The 21,032-nt window shown below is 43.6% G+C and overlaps 1 protein-coding gene across 3 annotated transcripts in view; it reads right to left on the reverse strand.

The window, feature by feature from the left end:
- The window catches only part of LOC310680796 (phosphatidylinositol 3-kinase regulatory subunit gamma), a 237,361-nt gene that overhangs the window by 199,366 nt on the left and 16,963 nt on the right, over nt 1-21,032 (reverse strand). For all 3 annotated transcript variants that reach the window (XM_083447788.1, XM_083447786.1, XM_083447787.1), the window contains exons 3-4: nt 19,022-19,117; nt 18,404-18,481 (exon numbers count right to left, since the gene is read on the reverse strand). In XM_083447788.1, the coding sequence (XP_083303914.1) occupies nt 18,404-18,481; nt 19,022-19,117 (174 nt within the window). The remainder of the gene's footprint in view (nt 1-18,403; nt 18,482-19,021; nt 19,118-21,032) is intronic.

The following is a 21,032-nucleotide window of genomic DNA, read 5'->3' on the forward strand; positions in this document are numbered from 1 at the left end:
CATCACAGGCTTCTTCTGCCTGGCTATAGCAGCTATCAAAGCCAATGGGAATATCCCCTTGCAGCTCAAAAGACAATGGCCTGCTAGAAAGCTTCCTAATCCTTAAAGAGCCATGACCTAATTCTTGCTCATACAGGTCTGTTCCTAGGCAGATTGCAAAGTATTGCAAAAAAAGAGGTCATTGTAAGCACAGAGCAATAGCAGATCCACTGACCAGCCTGACAATTGCCCCAAGTGGCTACTACTTTTACAATACCAACACCTGTTTCTACAGACCAGTGACAAGACTGGCCTTTCGTACTTCAGCCAGGGTTGCACCAAACACATAACAGGTGTTAATAGGTGATGCAAAAGGAGATGCACCACTCAATTTTCAGTGTGAAATCAAAATGTTGTTAAAACTAACTAAGGATATTAGATGGGATTTTACCCTTTGTTTTGGAATTCATTCTGTCTGCTGACATCCGGGAATAAGCAACTACAGTACATGACTACACATTACAATATATCTGGGCAAAACTGATTCTTTAAAAGGGCAAGGGAAGAACTTGCAAGAGGGTAATTTTTCCCTTCTTCCTCTTTAGGAACTTTCCTTCAACTAGAAAAAAGAAGAAACTAATATTCAGCTGATTAGCCATGCAGTGTAATAATCGAAGCAAGCACAGCAAAGGCTCTCCCAAGTTCCAGTACAGTACTCTCAATGCAGAGACACTTTCATGTGTTTTCTTATGAAAATGGTCAAAATTAGGAATCTCAACCACAGGATATTCTGAAGTGGAATGTCAAGGACATACTGGAAACAAGCTGGGATCTTGAAACATGGGCAAACAACATGGTGGGAAAAGTAGTACAGGATGCCACAAGCAAAGCATTAGTTCGGGTCGGGAAGGCTGCAGTAGACAAAGCAGTGCAAGACACAAAACTCCATTTAGTTATATTTCTATCCTGCCCTGCATATAAATGCCAAGGGCAGCTGCAACAATAGTGAAACCAACAACCATAGAAGTATGAAAGTAAAAGACAATTAATAAAGCCAGTAAAACACTCAGCAAAAAGAAAAGACAGTCAACGGCAAATCTAATAATGGCCATTGCATATTCAACACAGTGGCGACTAACCATTCATAAATGCCCAGGTGGGTTTCAGTCAGGTAGTGGAATATCAATTAAGTTGGCATCGAGCACACCTCTTTGCATTGCTCTGTGTCTTACTTTTACTGTGTCTTACTTTTGAAGGGTTGTCAGAAGACAGTCTCTACTTGAAGGTGCCCTCTATTTGAGACAGTCCAGACCAAGTCTGGTTCAAAGATAAGCAGCCATAAAATGGGAGAGGAGGAGACTTGAAGTTGCCCATCAACAATTAACAGCACCTTGTCAGGAGAAGAACAGGCACACAAGTCGCCTATTGTCTTCCCCACTATGGGGAGATAGATTGCATTGATATTTAAAGTATAGCATTCCCCCCCCCGAAATATTGTACATATAAATTATTGCACATACAAATTACAATACATATAAATTGCTTTAAGAAACGTTGTGTCTTTTTTGTCCTTTTTTGCTGATGCATAACAGGCCACCCTACTTGGGGAAGGGCATTCTAAGGTTTGGGCACCACCATGGAGAAGGCCCCATCTTGTATCTAAAATAGGGAGCCTTAACCAATTAGGGGCAAAAACAGCCAATCAGGAATGCTATAGTGAAAACAACCTTCTACGGGTGCCCTTCTTATACTCTGTTGCTGTTGAAACCCTGAGGATTGCACCAGAATATTTGTGAAAAGCTGGATATCGTACTCAAATTGTTGGAGTGAGCTGGATTCTCAGCTGCTTAATTGCTACTCTAAATTGACTCCCAGTCCCAGTGTTTTAGAGGGCAAGGCACTCTTTATATTTTCATTCATACTTCCTAAATGTACTGTTCTGACCATTAAAATGAGAGAGGCTAGACTGAAATACAGTTCAGCTCAAGACTTTGGCCCCTTTCAAATTGATTATATCCTCGGGTTATATCAACAAGATGAGGGTGGAATCACTACTGAAGTCCTTGTACTGTTGGAGTAAAACTGCAGGTAGCTTGCATCTTACATGAAGGTTTGGTTCCAGGGGTCCACACATATAGGCAAAAATGTGTAAAGCCAGGAGACCTTGGAACCAGCCCCCTTGCAAGGTAGAGGGCTGCTTACCTGACTTTGGAAAGGCAGTATGAGGGCCCTGGGATACTGTCTGAGCCCCCACATTGCTTTCCTGAAGCCGGCGATCGCAACTTGCTTGGGGGGGGAAATAAATGGAGAGTGGGTTTCCTCTGCTCTCCATTTATTTATTCCCCACCCCACCCCAAAGCTGTGATCATGTAAGTTAAATAAGTGTAGGATGCAAGTTACTTGTATATTCTGGCAGGGTGAGTGCAACCCTCGAGTGAAATCTCGAACCACGTAGCCCCTGACACAGCTGTTGAGATCCAGCTACACATTGCTCCTCTATAACTCTATGAATGAATGCATGGGTGGGTGGGTGGGAGGTCATCAAAGAAGCCATTCTAACATGCAAACATTATTATCCCACCCCAAGACAGAAGATTAAGTTTTGCAGATGTTTTCTAAGGGCATCACCTTCAGTCAACAAGCACCACCAAGCGTTTGTCTACAAAATGCATTTGAACTTCCAAGTTGAAGTTACATTTCCTTTTCCATTCCTCTGCTTTGTTACGGCAGGCTACTTTGCCAAGCACTTACATGTGTGTGCCTGTATGCATCCATACATAAGCTTACCTCTCTCATGCTTTTCAATAGATAATAGCAGTCAAATTAGCTGCAGAATGTGCTCCATCAATTAATTCTCCTCTGGCCAATGTGTCACAGTTAGTGCAAATTATTCTTTCCATCTCTCCCTTTCGATACACCATCAGCAGCCACATTTAAGTGAGCGTCAAATAGGAGATAGTAAATTTAGCAATTTACCTCACCTGGCAGTTTGGTGCTCACAGAACTGTCTACACCCACAAGAGCTGTTTTGTATCCCTCCGTCTCCTCTAGTGAATGGCAGAAACGTCTGAGTTTCCTTCTTACGGTGCCTGCCAGTATAAAGGGCTTTAGCCTAAACATTAAGTAAGATGCTGAAATGATAAGATCAGAAGTAGAAGACAAGCCTAGACCCATGAAAAATAGTTATGCTACCTTACTTTTTATTACAGGTGAAAGGCAAAAAATTTGCCATCTTCTCCCCTTTTCACCACCCCATCCATACTTCCTTGCCTGTTTTGAGAAGATCCGTGCAAAGAAGCAGATTTTCACCTGTCTGACACTTGCAAGATGTGAAACAGAAGCCTAAATCAGATGCACATCAATGTTCAGGCAATGAACCAGAGTATTTGTGAATGCACACCCAGATGCCAGTCAAATATCCTCTAGGTGCATGCATTATAATGGATTGTGGCCTGAGCTATCCACTAAGTAGTAATTGGTTGAAGCAGCTTTTAGAAATGCCCCAGAGTCATATATAAATTTATGAAGATAGGTATGAGCAATTGACCTAATCCAGATCCAGAAACTTCTTTGTTACCAGGCTGTCAATGCCACACAGAATGGTGAAGCAACCTGCACCAGGAGGGAGCGAAAGATGAAGGCCATGATTGGTGTCTGACTGGAGGACCAAGACTTTTCAAAGGATTGGCCCTAGCACAGTCTGGTGGCCATTTAAACTTCGCTTCAGGCAAGGAAATTTATTGCTGACATTGAGATTTGGGTTTTGGAATCCAAATATGCCCCTGCTTTATCAGAGCAGGAAAGCGAGAAACTGAACCACAGAAGAGACTCTCTTTGCAAAGGGAGGCATAAAGACTAGAATAGACAATTCATAAGCAGAGATGTTTATGAATTGCTAGTATGGGGAGTCAGTGGCATTCAGCACACCTGGCAAATACATTTTGCACAGGAACTGTGCAGCGGCATTGGAGACAAACAAGAGCTACTGGTCAGGAAATCAGTGAAAAGCAGATTATTTCACTATGGCTCCTACCTAGTGAAAAGTGGGTGCTGTCAGAGATTCTCAAAACATTTACCTTTCTTGGGGATCAGGGGTAGGGAACCTCAGTCCCACCATACCCACATGACCTACACCTGACATTATGAAGCAAGACCTGGCTCAGCTGAAATGGGGTTTGCAGGCACCCACGGAGGGCTCTGCAAGACCTGACAATCAGCTGTCTATCAGCACTTTGTGGGCTACATCTTTGCCTGCACTCTTTGATTTCAAAACACAAGGGGGGGAAAAAGGCTCACCTGACATCATTATAACAGCAGGTGATTGACGGGTGGCTTGCTCCACCCACTGTTTAAACTTGGCCCATTGGGGATTAATGGCAGGGGGTTTGTGTGTGTGGCTTGATAGTCAGGTGGAGTACAGAGTTGATTTCAAGGTGGGTGCCCCTGATTAGAAGGGAGAAGGAGGGTGCTGAAGGTGACAGTGTTCACATTAAGGCAGAAGGGAATAGTCAGGACTCTGGGAGCTGCCCTCGTTTTGTATTATTGCTTGTTATCCCAAAAAAGTCGCAGGAAGCTGATGCACAAGCCTCTCTGTGTAGTGTGGCTAATTAGCATGGGCAGTAATGGTGTGAAAATAAATGGAATCTGCAAAGCACTTTGAGATTCAGCAAAGTATCAAGGCACTAAAACAAAAACAAAAACTCCAAACAAAGCATCCTTTTATTTATCCCAATGAAATCAACAGGCTTCAATCTGAAAATTACGTTCTCCTCTCAGATCCATCCACCAGCATTAGGATATTTATTCAGATCAAATCTGATGTAACATGCTTAGCACAAGTAAAAGAAGATTGTGCAGGGGAGTGGGTGGGTGGGTTAAAAAAAATAAAAATCTCAGCTTGGCATTCAGATGAGTTGTTCAATTCTCTGCACAGACAGAGCCCTGAGAGGCTGCTTAGGTAGTTCTGAGCCCTCATCCCAAAATATCATCTGTTGCCTAGCACTCTGATTGGCTGTGTGAAGAAGGAATTTATTGGTGGAAAATGTAGACGGAGAGGAGGGGCTTGGGAGAGCACTGTGAAGATTATGGGAGTGTGCTCTTGCAGTGCCTATGTACACTGTAGATACACGCTTGTATCTAGGCACTGGTGCGTAAATGACTGCATTGGTGTGCAATGTTTCAAGTGTGTCTGCTGACTCACAAACACTCTACACTCACACACGTACTTACTGCCAAGCTGTAAGTTATTTATGTGAAGGATTGACAGTGCACATTTGTACATGCTAACTTATTAAAAACAACAACCCCAAAACACCTTGCCACTTCCACAGCAATTTCTGAACCTGCACACTGTACTCCTCTTTAAAGACGCGCACTCCTAAGGAACACCACTGAATTATGCTGCATATTGCATCAGCTGGAAGAGACACCGAAGGAAAAAGGGTAACACAGAAAGGTCTTTTTAAAAGCTGCTAGATCAGTGGCCACAGCCCAGGTTTCCATGACCGAGGCTCTTCTTGGCAGGCAGTTTTGTGGGTGCTTGGAGGACAGCACAAAGCAGCAGCTACTCCATCATGAGGGCACGGATGTTCGGCCTGTGTGATGAACCCACAAAGCAATAAATCAGCACTAGAAGGGAAGCAAGCTGGAGTCGATGCTCCTTTCTCTGTTCGGTTCCTGGCATGGCAGCCAATGTTTGACTGAAAGTGAGGCTTGCAGCCCGAGTTAGCAAATATGAGTGCCAGCCTGTCACCCATGCATCCATCCATTAGATGACTTCCTTGCCCTCCCCAAATCATTTCACAAGCGTGCTGCAACTTCCTTGGCTGTGGACTTAATAGTTCACTGTGTTCCTTGGCTGCTTAAGGACTGGTGGAACAAAGAAAGATTCCTTCCCTGTTCACAAAAAAACATTTTGCCCAAAGACTGATTACCTTTCTGTCGCGAGGCAGTTGGGCAACATGCAATTGCAGCAGTGGCCGGGGGGGGGGAGGGGGAGTTTGTGTATTTTGTCATCTAGCTATAGAGTTTTCATACAGATCTGTTAGATTAGGATGGTTTTTTGTGGCTCTCAATGCAGGGCTTTTTCTTTTTTGGGGGGAGAGGAGGGGTCTGCCACAGCAGCCTGCATCAAGGTACCCCTCTTCTTCGGAGTCTTACAAGATTCCTCTCTGCTCTGATTGAGAAACAGCATCAGATGCCTGATAAATGGGTCTCTCTGTTGAAAGGGAGCTGAAGAGTAAATTACTGTAATAGAAAACGGCTTAAGTAGCAGTGTACGGTTCAACTCCTTTTACTGCAAAATCCATAGCACTAATTGCTTATTGACTCCCCAGCACGGTGACATCACCAGCAGCCAACCAACATCTCCTATGCAAATGAAATAAGAGGTAAAAAGATAGAAAGAAGCTGAGTGGCTTTACACAAGTCATGTATGGGTCTAAGATCAGTACTGCAGTGGGTGACAGACAGGAGGGGCTGATAGGGAGAGTATTAATTTTCTCTCTCTCAAATAGTCAAGATAACACAAGAAAATACTTGCTGAGGGCTTCCAGATCAAAGACCCCTGGCTTATTTTCTTAACTTTGGGGCCAGATGAATTCTAGAGCTTAATCTCAATGAAATCAAAGGGGGGATTTCTAGGCTGGCACCAGTCTTTTGATCAGGGGCAGAATGTGGGTCTCGGGAATATAGGAGTTGAAGACACCCAGCTTGAGAAATCCTATCTCATTGGGAAGCAGGAATTGTCCCAGATGTGCATAGAGGTTTTGCTGCAATGCTCTTCTGTAGTTATGATGGAAGGAAACAACGGGGGGGGGGGTTGTGGTAGCAAAGTGGCACAGGTTGGTTCACTCTTCCTCTGCCCCCCTCTAGCAGTGGTGCCAGGCCACAGGTGCACAAACCATTCAGAAAGACACTTTAAAAACTTCTAGGAGAGACACACCACTGTGCTAACTGCAGCGGGGGGGGGGGCAGCTTTTTTGTTGTTATAATCTTAACCCAAATGTTTCTTTTTAAAGCATTCTGATTTCTGCCTCTGCACCTCACAGTAGGATTTCTTCTTCCACAGCACTTTGTCTCTTGTTCTCTGCACCCCTGCAGGATACATCCTCATCTGTATTACTCCACATTTTTTGTCGCCCCGCTCCGACCAGGTATCTCAGCCCCTCTGTAAGCACTACTTCTTCCTTCACTCTATTGGTATTTCCCTGTTTTGTGTCCCCCCCTCCAACCTCTAGTCCTCTCCAGTTCAGTGGCAATAGCTCACAAGACTGTCATTCCCCCAGAAAGTCATACAGTGTGAAGGAGTCTCAGACCTAAGTGGCCAGTGCAACATGGCAGTAGTGGCGAACTCTAGCATCTCAAATTTCAGTTGCACCCTGTGTGACACCTACATCTGTTGCCCCCCCCCTTTCACCTTCCATTGGACTTCATAGTTGCGGTGACTGCTGCAGTGCCCCAGAAGTTCCATGCCTGGTATGACCAAAATGGTTGCGTTCTCCTAGATCCGCCTTTGAGGGCAGGTTGGCAAATACAGACTTCTGAAGACAAGAAAAGGGATAGCAATGCATACATGTAGATTTTGCTGAGCTTTGGGCAGGTTGCAGGTGTGCTTCTTATGCCATGTTCGTTATGGCATAGGAGCCACTTAAACATAGGTCTTTCCCTTAGCACTGAGGGAACGTGAAGAACTGTGACCCATGTGAGAGAGGTTTATGCCGAGACTCTTAAACTGCTTCTTGTGGCAACACTGAGATGGTGATAAGGCTAATCAAGGGGTGACCAAAGCTTCAGTAACTCCTGCACTGCCAATTTAAGGGTATATGTGGGGGGGGGGGAAGCGAGGGCCTTAAGGCTCCCACAAAGAAGTGGGAAAGGACTATGTAAAATGGCTACTTTGGAATTTCCTGAGAAGTGCTCAAGGAGAAAGCCACCATTGACCTTCAATCCTTATGTTAAAGGCTTGTTCTCTTTCAACTGTTGGCTTATTGGGCCAAGAATGAATAACCACCACTTGAGACCCTGCCAGGGCTGACAGGTAGCTCTCAGTTGCAAAACACACCCACCCCAGTACTTTGTTTTGAAATCCTCACAAGAGCAGGGGATAGTAAGAGTGTATGCAGAACAAGTACAGAAGCTTAGAAGGTCCCATTCCTGGTCAGACACAGACAGTTCAGACCCCACAAGCATATGTAAAACAATTGCTAAAGTGAGCTGGTTGAGAGCAGAACTGGAAAGTTTGTCTTTTAGTTGCAACAGTTCAGATAATTTCTTAGGGCTCCTGCCACCGCCTCTGGAGAAGCCGCCTCCTCCTCGCAATCTTCTTCTGCAATTGACTGAGCATCTCCACTTACAGCAAAGACAATGAGGAATCACAAAGCAAACAGCATTTAAATGAAAACCAATTGCAGCAAGATTATCCCTTTTTAGGGAGCATATTTCAGGGTGGGGAAAAGTGTCACAAAGATAGATTCATTTAGCTGCTGGATGCCACCAAAGTAGAAATTAAGCACCAGAAGCAGGGGGGAAATGGGAACAGAGGAAAGGTCTAAATAACACTACGCAGCTACCACATGGAAAGTGACTACCAAGCTGGATGAACAGTTCTCAGTACTCTGTACTCTGACAATAAATAAAATTAATTAATATACAATAATAACCTATTTTAATACAGCTCTTCCAGTAGAATTCCGCCCCCGCCCCAAAGCAAACATGACCGAAGCTAATTACCTCTTCATTTCACTGCAAGGATGAATCAGCGTCAGAGCCAAAAATAAATCAAGCAAGATCCCTAGCTCATTTGGCATCTCTCTCCAATAGTTCATTGGTCCACAACACTTCAGCCAGCAAAGTTAAGAGCTGGTTACCTTGTGCTAGCATTGCTTCAGCCAGTATTGAGCATACAATAGTGACTCTATCGTCCCCTAGGGGTTTTATCTAACCAAACCTTAAGATCCTCCTTAGAGGCCCTGCTCTGAGCACCACAGCTGAATGAAGTGAGGCAGGTAACCACCAGAAGGACAGCCTTTTTGGTAGGAACACCTCAGTTATGGTTGGAACAGTCTTCCCAGATATATCTGCCTTTTCAGGACCAGGCCTTTTACATAACTCCTACAGTCTGGGCTTTGCAGTTTGCAGACATCTGTGTTTTAACCTGAGGGTTGCAGAGAGTTTTGTTTCCTTGCTGTATTTATGTTGGTTTTACTTTGTTTATATGCTTATTTATGGTAAGCCATGCAGAGAACTGTATGTTATGAGGTGGCATTAAAATGTTGTAAACAAATAAATTGATCATCTGGTTTGTGCTCTCCCCCCTGCACCATTATCAAAATATTTGTGCAACAGTGAATAAAGTATTGGTGCAAATTTAAAAATTGATTTAAATAAGTATCGTGTTATCTTTCTGGTCAGTGCGATTTTAGCATTGTGCTAATCCCTTGTCCACACAACTTTTTAGAACTGAAACACTTTTTAGCCTACCTTTTAAAAAAAGATATGAAAGGAATTGTGCAGCAGCAGCACCCCCCTCTCTATATATAAACACTACAGTGCAAATTTTTTAAAAAGTGATTTTTAAAAACAGATCTTTTTCTAAAATGGTGCATTCAGAGTTGTTGTCCTCCTGTCTGCCGAAACAGCTATGTCCCACCCAGTAGCATGGACAGAACCTCACAAGATGTACAAAGTGCTATACCCACTTTACAGTGTAAAATCCATTGCAATTTTTCTTGTAGCCTACATGGAAAAAAGCAATAATACTGGGAGGAGCCACCAGTCTGGAACACTCCTGGATGTTTCAGAGGCAGTGCCCAAGATTGCCAATTAACATAGTGAGCTATCAGTACCTATTATATATTACTGACTAAAAGCTGTGTGTGCTTTTGGCGATTATAGTTACCCGGGGTGTGTGTGCAAAAAGTAAAGCAAGTCCATTACTAATGTGCAGGAGTAAAACCATTAGCAGCACTTTTCAACAACTTGCTATGCCCTCTAGAAAAGAAACCTAACACCTGCCTGGCAGTTCTCACCTGTCTTTTGAAAATTGCTCTTAGTATTACTACAGGATTACAAACGACAATGTTGGGCTAATTTTTACGTTCCAATAGAACTTGAGAGCTTCTTCTTAAATGGCTTCTGAATGAACATTGGTCTGCTTATCTCGGGAAGAGAGGCAGCAGTATTTATAGACGACATGCTGGTGAAATCTGTCCTTGCTATGCCCCCCAAGAGGCAGAGATGAAGAAGCTGTGTTGGGCATGGTTTGATTTTCTGTCACTGCAAAGGATTTGAAACCAGCCCAGCCATTTCTACTCCTTTAGGTGCGCATAAGATACAGTTTCTATTTTATTTTAGCTGGTTGGTTCTCAGAAGGATTGGTAACTTCCATCTTAGAATCTTATATGTAAATATCCTTGCTGGCAAATCACCTTCGTATTACCACTGTAAGAAAAAGGTAACCTGGTCAGCTACGACGAATAAATGCATGGAACTGGCTGCTTCACTGGACAAAAATAAAGGTGATGTCTGAAGGCACACACAGGTAGACACTTATTCTCTGTGACCTCTCTCAAAACACTTGCTTATCCTTCAGCTGTAGGAGCCAAGCACTCTCTCAAATAGTAGTTAAAAATATTAATTCTTCAAAATCATAATTAAATGACTGAGGCAAAGAACAGTTCTCCCATTTTGCTTCCCATAGGATAGCCTACATGATGTTTATCTGAAGTAGGGTTAAATTCTCAACAGTATATGAGTATGTCATAGTATGTCCTTTTCAGCTTGTTCAGAAGTATGGTGAGTTATTAAGTTTCTTAATGGCAATATATATCCTCCGCCCACAGGAATGGTTTTAGGCACTCTACAATTTCAGGTTTACATCCTTACATCGCTAACATCTGTGAAGGTCAGCTTGCTTATCTGTTCAGCCTACTACCACCTACTCTGACTTAACAGTCGCTCTCCAGTGTCTCAGGGCGAGAGATGTCTTTCACATCACCTGCTAGCTGATTCTTCATTTAAACTGGAGATGCCAGAAATTGAATCCGAGACCTTCTGTTCATAAAGCATGTGTCGCACTACTAAGCCACGGTGGAGAGCCTGCAACTAAGAGAGAATTCATGTTCTGAAAGAAGAGCAGATTTTCTTCCTTACGACTGAGTACTAGTGTCTATATTGTTCAGTTTCCAAGCTGCAAAGTAATGGCCCAGTTGAAGTATAAAGGATCACAAGTTCTGGCTCATGCAGTGGCATGCTATGGAGAAAAAAATCAGTTATCTCTAGGTTTTGTCTTTGTTTTTTTGCTTCAAATGCAGTCTAAAGCAAATTCTCATAAACATTTCCAGAATGGATTATCTACCAGAAGGAAAATGGTTGGAACACCCATCAGGGGTGAAGCGTGTTGTGTACGGCATTCCTCTTTCCTCATCGTTCAATGGGGACGCAGAAAGAATGGTTCCACTGAAACGCTTGTCTTCCACATCTCTACGCTTGTTTTGCCTCTGTGTTGGTTCATAGTAATAGGGCAAGCAACCGATGGGGAGATTTTCATTGGGGAAATGATGCAGAGAAAAGGGCGAACCCCCTTCCCATTGCATTACAGTTGCAGATTTGGCTGGGGAAAGGACAAGAGGGAAATTTCCCCTCATTGCTTGTGCCTACTTATCAAAACCAGTCTCTCACGACAAGAACCATGGGTGGCTAAGCAGATCATTGTCCCTGGCCTGGCTGGCGGTTCTTACTTGAATTGCACTCACAGAGGTTACTACCGTATTATACTACACTGTGGGCTAACTTTTGCATCTAAATGGAACCTGAGAGCATCTTATTAAATTGCTTATGTCTGGAAAATTGGTTCGCTTATCTCCAAGTGGGGGAGAGAGACAGTATTTATAGACAACACGCCGATGAAGTCTGTCCTTGTTGTGCCCCCAAGAGGCAGAGATGAACAGGGCTTTCAACCTCCAGCATCCAATCTAATTTTATACTACATCTCTGCTTGCCAGCCTCTGGAAACCATTACTCACTCATTAAAACCTTCATTTCCTTCTGCAAGCTCCATCTGATATTCTGCTAGTTCCTCTACACCACTGCTCTGGCTTGAATGCCTCTGAAACCATGTCATAGGATGCTGAGCCTTTCATCCCTAGGATGCAAGGCCAGATGCCATCTGCTAGGTACTGACATGTACAAGCTCCCAAACTGTGCACTGGGGTGAAGGGCAGGGGGAGGGGGAGAATGCAAGTATCTGGTTCTTGAATATGATATGCAATCTAGGAAATGGACACAAATGCATCTGGCCTTGCTACTGTTTTCATTTGCAAAATTTGTTTTTTGATCCACCAGGTTGTAGGGATTTTTGTTGGACTCTGCAGGTAGAACGGAACAATGGACAGAGTACATGGGACAGTGCAGAAATAAATAAGAGGAGAATGGGTGTTAAGAGAAATGCATTGTGACTGTTGTTTCATGAGCTCCATATCATGCCTCTTGGACATTTTAACGCCCTTATGCCAATCATGAGGTTTATAAATGTATCTTTTTTACTTAAAAATTAGTCAGCCAAGATTCAGAGGACCCCCCCCCCCCCCGCGCCACTAGATTGGGAGCTGGCAAGCCACTCTGCAATTTGCAAATATATTATGGACTTCAATCTTCTCCTTGTCTGATGACCCTAATTACAGTAGTATTTGAATGTTGATATTAACTGATTTTTCCCCGTTGTTCTCTGTCATTTGAAACCATGTTCCTGTTATTCTTATCAGTTCAACACATCTCAAACCAGTTACAAGAAGAAAAAGTGGGAGGAGGGGGAGGAGAAAAAGAGAGATACAACTAAATGGCAATAATAACAAGCAAAAGAAAAAGTAGAAAGGAAAAATAATGATAAAGAGGGCCCCCCCCACCCCGATGCCTATATTGCCCTTCTGGGCAGTAATGCTAAACTAAGTGAAAATTAGCTTGACTGTTCCAATAATCCTTCCTTCTTCCTCTCCTGCTCTATGCTCCAGAATTAAACTTTCTAACCTGCCTCCAAGTTGTACCACAAAAGGCTGGGATGTTTTGGCAACTGGGGCCCTGGTTGTCTTAATGCTCCTCTCTTTCAACAGTAGTTACATGCCCTTCCTCCCAAAAGAGGTGACCCTGGCAAGTTGTAAACCATTTGCCTTGACTGACTGAGATTTCACTAAGTTGGGTTGGAGAGCCATTGGTGGCACTAGCTTTCCTGATCTTTGTGGCTCTCTTAAATCCCTGCAACATCTGCACTAAACCAGTGGTGCTATGGAGAGGCAAGACAGTGAATGCAGCTGCTGTATAGCACCTTTGACAGTGGACAGCAAGCACCTCTTTCAGAATTTGCACCATACACATCAGCTGCTGGGGATGGATTACACAGGTGCAACACACACACCTGTTTACTGGATGGTGGCATTTGATTTTGTGCGTCTAGCATCATGCCACTTGGATATGAAAATGTACCGCAATTACACACATATCATTATCAGCCACTAGTGTAAACATCTATTCTAGCTTCTTTTACAAGGAGGGTCCTAGGGAATCACAGCAACAGCCAACTGAGGACAGAGGAGACCTCAGTAATTACTATAATTCACATTCCAGAGAGACAGTAAGGCCGCCTCTCTCACACAAGGGCCCAGCAATGCACCCAAGGCAGCCTCTCTCTCACAAGGGCCCAACTATGTAACATTAACTCGTCCTACATTGATGGTATCAAGGGTTTAGGGTCAAATTAGAGTAACCAAAATTAGCAAGATGTCTCAGAAGCCAACCTCTTGCTGGTGGGAGAAGAAGAATTAAAATCATTATAGACACTACAGCACACATAGTTTTTGTGCCAGATTACAGCTCAAAATCCCTCTGCTAGTTAGTTATGTTTGGGTAAGGCAGTTTCTGAGGGCTTCGGGGAGGAGTATGAAAAGTGATAGTGGAGTTAGAGAAGACCTTTCCTCCCAACTGACTTTCAAATTGAAGGAGACAGTCAGCTCCATTTCCCCATCCCATACAACACTACATTGACCGCCTCACCTCCTTTGAGTTGCCAATTGGAATGAGGCAGCAAAGAAGCAGGAAGTGCATTATTCAAAATGGCAGCCATGTTAGATAGCACAACAAGGCTCCCACTTGGCTAGGTAAGGTGAACAGCTGAAAAATGATTGCTTCTACTATAATGGTGCTTGTGAAGTGTCATGTGTGGTTGGGGCAGGAGAGGCACATCTATCCATTATTCTAGAGCAGTGGCAGGGGAACTTGTGGTACAATGGCCAATGGTCAGAGATGTTAGGAATCTGGAGAGTGATAGGGTTCCCTACCTGCCTGTCCTAGAGAGATTAGAGGTTCTACAGGCAACTTGGCACGTACCTCTGTTATGCATGTGGATTATTACTTTTTCCCTTACAGGAGAAAACAACATATACATAGTTATCTCCATGATAACCCAAGGGGGAAATTATTCTGCAAAAAAATGTATCCCATTTCATGGCTGATTCTAGCAATCTATATTAATGGCAACACAAAAAACAACAACCATACTTTTGCAAGGCAAACATCGTCTCCAGTACCTGAAGTATGTCAAGAGTGAAGTGAATTATAATCATGTTGCATCAAGATGGTGTCCATAATCTAACAAGGAACCTGGGCACATAGCATGAAAGTGCTAACTTTAAGACAGTCTGGACATGCATGCTCTTGTTCTGGGTCTTAGATAAATAGTTTCATGTGGATGGAAGTGTTTGTGTGTGGGCCTCAGCTTGGAATAAATATTGTGTCAGTGCAATGCACCCATGTTGAACAAGAGTGAGGACTGGATGTAGAGAAAATAACAACAACAGAAACCCTGACTTTCATAATGTGCAGCTGCAAATTCATTCACCAGACGTCTTAAGTCGACTTTCCATTGGAAAACTTGTCCCTGGGAATGTTCACACATAACTCGGCTTCACTGAGTACACTTAATTTCCTTATTTAACGAGGTCAAAATTCATTGAATTCATTCAAGTTGACTTTAATTAGCCGAGTTGCCTTGCATATCAAAGTGGAAATCAGCTGCACAAATTCAGCACAACTGAACTGAGACATTCAGCTTCAGCAAAGAAAAAACTAACACAAGGCCTGTTCTAATGTAATATTTTGCAGCTGAAGCGATTTCTGTGGCTTCAAAACTTTGAAGGCATTTATAACTGGTCATCTAAGCAACTTGTTCATAGACAATCCCAAGACTGCCAACTGTCAGGAATACTTTCACGGTTCACAGGACTATCTCCAAAAGCAGGCTGCAAGGATGGCTCATTTGCACAAAACACTTTCATAAGCATATAGCCACAGGAATGAGTCCAGGATCTATCCCGTTGCTTCCAAACACTATATTGAGAGTGAACCATAATGGCTGGAACAAGGTCTTTTGTTTCCACTTGAGGTCAGCATTGACAGCAGCCAGTCAATCACCCAGATGCTCAGATTTTGTTTAAAATAGTATTTCAAAGCCTGATAAGAGCAAATTGTTTTTCTGTGGCTACCATGGAGATGTTTTGAAAAAAGGAAACAAACTGATACACAATGACAAGAAGCTTATAATTAATATTCACATTATTTAATTTGGGGGCAATGGAATAAAGCTCTAACCTCTTATGTCCTAGTTCAGCAACTCTTGTGTGCATAAAGGGGTGGTCCTTTGCCCTCAAGGTACCACACGTGTACCACACGTGGACAAGCTTCAGGTCATTGGCTGCATGCAGCTTTCACAGGCCCTCAACTGTGGCACGCCATGGGTACCCACTCAAACCCTCTTGCCACTGAACTGTCGCCTGTGCCCATGTGTCTTCCTCCCTATGTAAGCTATGAATCCCTTGGCCCCATAGCGGTTTAGGCAAGCTGGGGTGGGGAGTGCGATTGTGGTGGTGAGGAAGGCAGGCGGGGACAGCTCTCCCCAAGTGCCCATGATCTTTGTGTACAGGTGTCAGTCTGCCTGTGTATGGTCCCACACACCACCAGCTCTTACCATGGCCCACTGCTGCATGTGTTCCTATATCATGCAACCCATCATAATTTTTGCACCAGTTTAACTGTCATGGCTCCCCCTACTGAATCTTGGGAGGAATCCACAGGTTGACGTGTGGGGTGTGTGTGTAAATTTGTTGTTGGTTTTTTTAAAAAAAAATACCAGCTGCATGCCTTTAACATGTACCTGGACTAGAAGGTTCTGAGATACAGATATAGCCTGAAAATTGTTTTTTGCGGCTTGGCCTGCAGATGATAAGACACATTGCCCATGTTTCATTCTCCAGCTGAATGTGAGAACATTCGCAGCTGCTTCTAGTGTGCCTCGCTACAGACAATAAGGTACCTCGGGACTTGGCTTCTTAGTTCTGCTGAGGATGGATGAGCTCATGTTTCTTTATATAGATATCCCGTCAGATTCCTCTCCATAGCAACACGTCCTGGCGTGACAGCCTCTGGGCTTGTGCTGTCAGAGAGCCTGGCTGCTTGAGTCTGACACCGCATCCTCCCCATCATTGCAAACAGCACCCGCTCAAAGGCAACAGACCGGAGAGGAACCAGCGCAGGTAACAGGAGGGTGGATCAGCATGCTGCTACAAAGCATCACGCTGCCTCCTTCACAAACACAGTCAGCCAGGAACAGAGCTGTCTTCTACACTGCCTGGTGCCACAGTGCCATCTTGTGGCCAAATGATTCAAAAACAGAATTTACCATGCAGCAAGAAGGTATGTACAGATTTTTAAAACCCCAAATCCTTCGGGAGGAAGGGCAAGAGAGAAATCCAGCAAACAAGCAAACAGTGTATGTGTGTCAGCAATTTCACATTTGAGTTCTTTGAGAACTCTCAGGCGGATACATCTGGACCCAGAGATTCGTCAGTTTTTGTTTTCTCTATTAGGCCTAGAACTTCACCTCTTGCCACCACTGTTTTCCTCTGTTCCCCAGACTCCCTTTCCTGGAAAGTTAGTTCAGATCCCTATCTGCCCTGTATCTTCTGCTGTGAAGACAGATGCAAAAAAAATTCATTCGGCTTCTCTGCAATTTCCCCTTTAGCCCACCTTTAATTATAATAAAGAGGGCATCCTCTTGGTCCTGGCAGTACCTCTCCTGATCTGAACCATACACTCCAGTTGAGCTTCTGATATTGCATTTTTGAACCACTCCAAGCTCAGGAGTCAGGATTCAAGGGTTCAGACAAGAAGTTCAGAACTGGATGGAAGTGACAAAGATGTCCCAATAAGCTTCCCCACCTCTGCCACCAAGTTTTAAAAGACAAGGCAGGGTGCTCTCCCCATGAGACTCTCTCGCCTTGTGGGAATGTTGAGCTTGCAAGTGTACGCTGCATCAGGGTCGGTGTCTCTGCTCCCATCTGTGAAGGCTTTACACTCCTATTCTATCTCTAGTCCAGTAGTCCTCCCCCTGTTCAGCCTCCATCATGGGCTGATCAGAACCCGCCCCAGAGTCCACTGAGGGAGGGTCGGTGGAGAGGGCCCACTTCGCTTTCCAAAGTGGATGAAATTGGGGCGGGAAGGGGAGGTTCCCCCTTCCTCCAACCCAGGTTCCAACAGTACAATCCTCCCCTCTGTTCCTTCTTCCTTCTGCATCTGAGCCAGCAAATCCAAGCCTGATTCCAACAGTGCTACAGGCTCATGACAGTACATATGACAGACAGTGCAGGACATTGGAAAGCCCACAACACCTGCTAGCTTTTTTTTGGGGGGGGGGAAGTTTCTTAAGTTACTTTATTAGAAGCTTAGGTCATGGAGAGAAGTAGTATGCCCAGAGTAGTGTGCCCTGGCCTCCTTGCCCTGCTGCTAAACTCACCCAGCTACTTAACTTACTTTGATGCTTTGTCAGCTGAAAAAGAGGTGGTTCATCAGCTGGGGCTCCCCTTGCTACAAGAGTGACCCAAGAGGTTCTGCGGAATAGACAGAATCACCTGATGATTGCACTGGCACCAAGAATAGAATTTAGTCCTTTAACCCAATGCAGAGGACTTCATAAGCACTACACAATTCAGATCTACATCCATTAACTCCTCGTGGTCCATGTTCATAAGTGGTCCCTATACAGTGGTACCTTGGGTTAAGTACTTAATTTGTTCCGGAGGTCCGTTCTTAACCTGAAACTGTTCTTAACCTGAAGCACCACTATACCTAATGGGGCCTCCTGCTGCTGTTGCGCTGCCGGAGCACAATTTCTATTCTCATCCAGAAGCAAAGTTCTTAACCCAAGGTACTATTTCTGGGTTAGCGGAGTCTGTAACCTGAAGCATATGTAACCCGAGGTACCACTGTACTCAGAAGGCTTGTGTTCTTCGCAACAGGGAGAGAACTCCAGTTTGGGGGGGGGTTGGGAACCTTACTGCTTGAATGCTGCTTTCTGCATAGAACCCCCAAAGCCATGTCTTACCTGTCAGCAGATGCTGCTTGAGTTGAGCGTCGCAAAAGGAACTGGGAGGTGATCGGTAAAGGGCTTCGTTATCTAAGCCTGTAAATGCAACAGAAATGGGGGGGGGGGGGCGGAGAGAGAGAGAGAGAGAGAGAGAGAGAGAGAGAGAAAGAAACACAGTAAGATTTTCTTACCATTCAAAAATGGTCAACTAATCAAGGGGGCCTTGAAGAAGTTCCAGGCAGTGAAATTACATCACCAAGAGAAAGGGTCCAATTATATTTACACACACACCCTTTATAAACTGAATCCTTTCTTCCTTGAACAACTGCATTTCAGTCACAATATTCTGACCCCGTCCACTTTTGCCTCTAGCACTGCTCACTATCCGAATGCGGCCCCTGGAAGTTTGGCCCGGGTTGGACCTGGCCCTTGGGATGAAAGTGGGGAACCAACTGCGCACTGTCCGAAGGGGCAGAAATGATGAGCCGTCTGCCTCCTCTTTACAAAGGCCACTGCTTCTCTGGAATTTGCATATATACTAATAGCAAACATTATATACTGATCAGCAGTTTAGGATGTGGAATGTCAAACAACAGCAACAATGAATTCTAGCAGCAACAGAGTTTTTTCTTATACCTTCTTTTTCCAAAGCTTCAACAAGTCTCTTTACAACCAGCAGTGCTTGTTCAGGGAGATTTAACCAGTCAACAAACTCCATCTGCCCAGGAGGTCCTGTTAGGAAGAGAGAGGCAAACAAGACTGTTGAACTCATACACTCCTCATTCCAGCACAACGTCAAGCAGCAAAATTGTCAAAGTCTCCTACAGGCTCAAATTTGCAGGATATGTTTGGTGCTAGATGGCCAGGTACTGGCTTTAAAAAGAATAAAATTGATTTGGTTGCTACTTCCAGCTACTAAACTGAATGCATGAAGGAAAGGTAGAGAACCTGTGACCCTCCTCCATGGTCTACAACTCCCAACATCCCTCACTTGTCACAATTCACTTGTATGCCATTGAGTTTAGAAGAACAGAAAATTATCATGTAGTTTGAGCATTAAGTCACTCGAGTGTCTCACTTTTCCCCACCTTTGCTGGATCACTCTTTTTAAAAAAATTAATAACAACTATTTTTATTATTTATAAAATGCCTAAAGTTTTTAAGTGCTGTACAAAAATTTAAAAGCAACATTGTCCCCATCCACAAGCTGATAATGTAATAGACATGATGTCAAGGAGGAAGCAGGAAAAAAGCAACTTCAGATAGTAATTCTTTACATTAAATGACATTGCACCACCCAGACTCTTAGTAATTTCCTAAGACGCTCAACAGTTGGTTCAGGAGGCACGTGTGCTCTTAAACTGTATTCTATCTTCAAAACCTCTGTGTTCTCTGTATTTTGAAGCTATTGTTTATCATGGATTTTGTTATACAGTACTCTTATCTTAAAAGGAACAATCTATGTACACTATATATTGTGGTTTTTTTCTTTGCTGTGGTTGTCAGGAAAATTCTACACTGCATCTGAAGTTTTTCTTTGTCTGTAGTTTTTTTAATGAACTTTTTTGGGGGGAGAATGCATGTGGATACAGATGGTCTCCCAATTCTAATATGTATTTAAGCAAGCTACAGAAAATCTGCTTCATAGCTCCAGATCTCCAAAATATGAACCTGACTTTCCTGTGTAGGTTTCCCAAACTCTGACTATTGCACATTTACGAGCATGAATCCTGGCCAGCAGATGGCTCTAAAACCACAAAAATCAGAGTCCTGTTCCAGTCCTGAAGAAGCGGTAAAATGGACAGCATTGGAATCTCATCCGGTTTTTGAAGCTGGAATTACTGACATCAGAGCTTGGACAAGGGCTCCTTACATTATAAAACCCAAAGTGAGCTCATCTCTGCAGCAGCTTTGCACAACAGAGTCTGTCAGGTACACAAAAATACCCAAGTGTCTTATGATACCTTGAAGAGCAAATCATCATACTGTAATAAATTTTAAATGTGTAAATATTAAATCTTTAAGGTGTCACCAGACTAGACTTTGCTGCAACAAACTAACAAGGCTACCCCTCTAGAAATTGTTACAAAAATATTAACTATAATCAGAAGTAAACCCCGTACATTCATGTTTATATTTGTAACTCTCTTCAGTGTATCACCATCTTGAGCTAGACTCTGTGGGTGTCAACAGCATGATGTACGGGAAGAGCGGGCATTAGGAGTGAAGTGGGAATGGTCTGCAAAAACTAGAGTTGCCTCATTTTCTGCATCAGGAAATGAAGGAGTTGCAATTTGCAATCTTAGTGTTCATAGAGCAGCACTGAGTCACTCCAAATCCATTCCTGTGTATTTGATTGCTGTGGTGAATGATGCAAGAGATTGTAAAAGAAGCTCTTTCAGTGTCTACTCTAAACTAAGTCTAATCAGGTTCAGGTAATTGTGCAAAGGATGAGGCCTACTGCACAATTCTCTACAACCCTGCAAAACGGGATGCTGCAATTCTTCCAACTTTGAAACGGGCAAAGAATCAGAAAAGCAATATGAGAGATTAAACAAACATTTGCACTTTGAATATACCTATTTGCACTTTGAATATACCTATTGGCAAGTGCAAAAGTGAAAGCTACCTCTAAAAACCAGAAAAA

The sequence above is a fragment of the Podarcis tiliguerta genome (genome assembly GCF_965153285.1).
Source record: "Podarcis tiliguerta genome assembly, chromosome: 6".
NCBI lineage: Eukaryota > Metazoa > Chordata > Lepidosauria > Squamata > Lacertidae > Podarcis > Podarcis tiliguerta.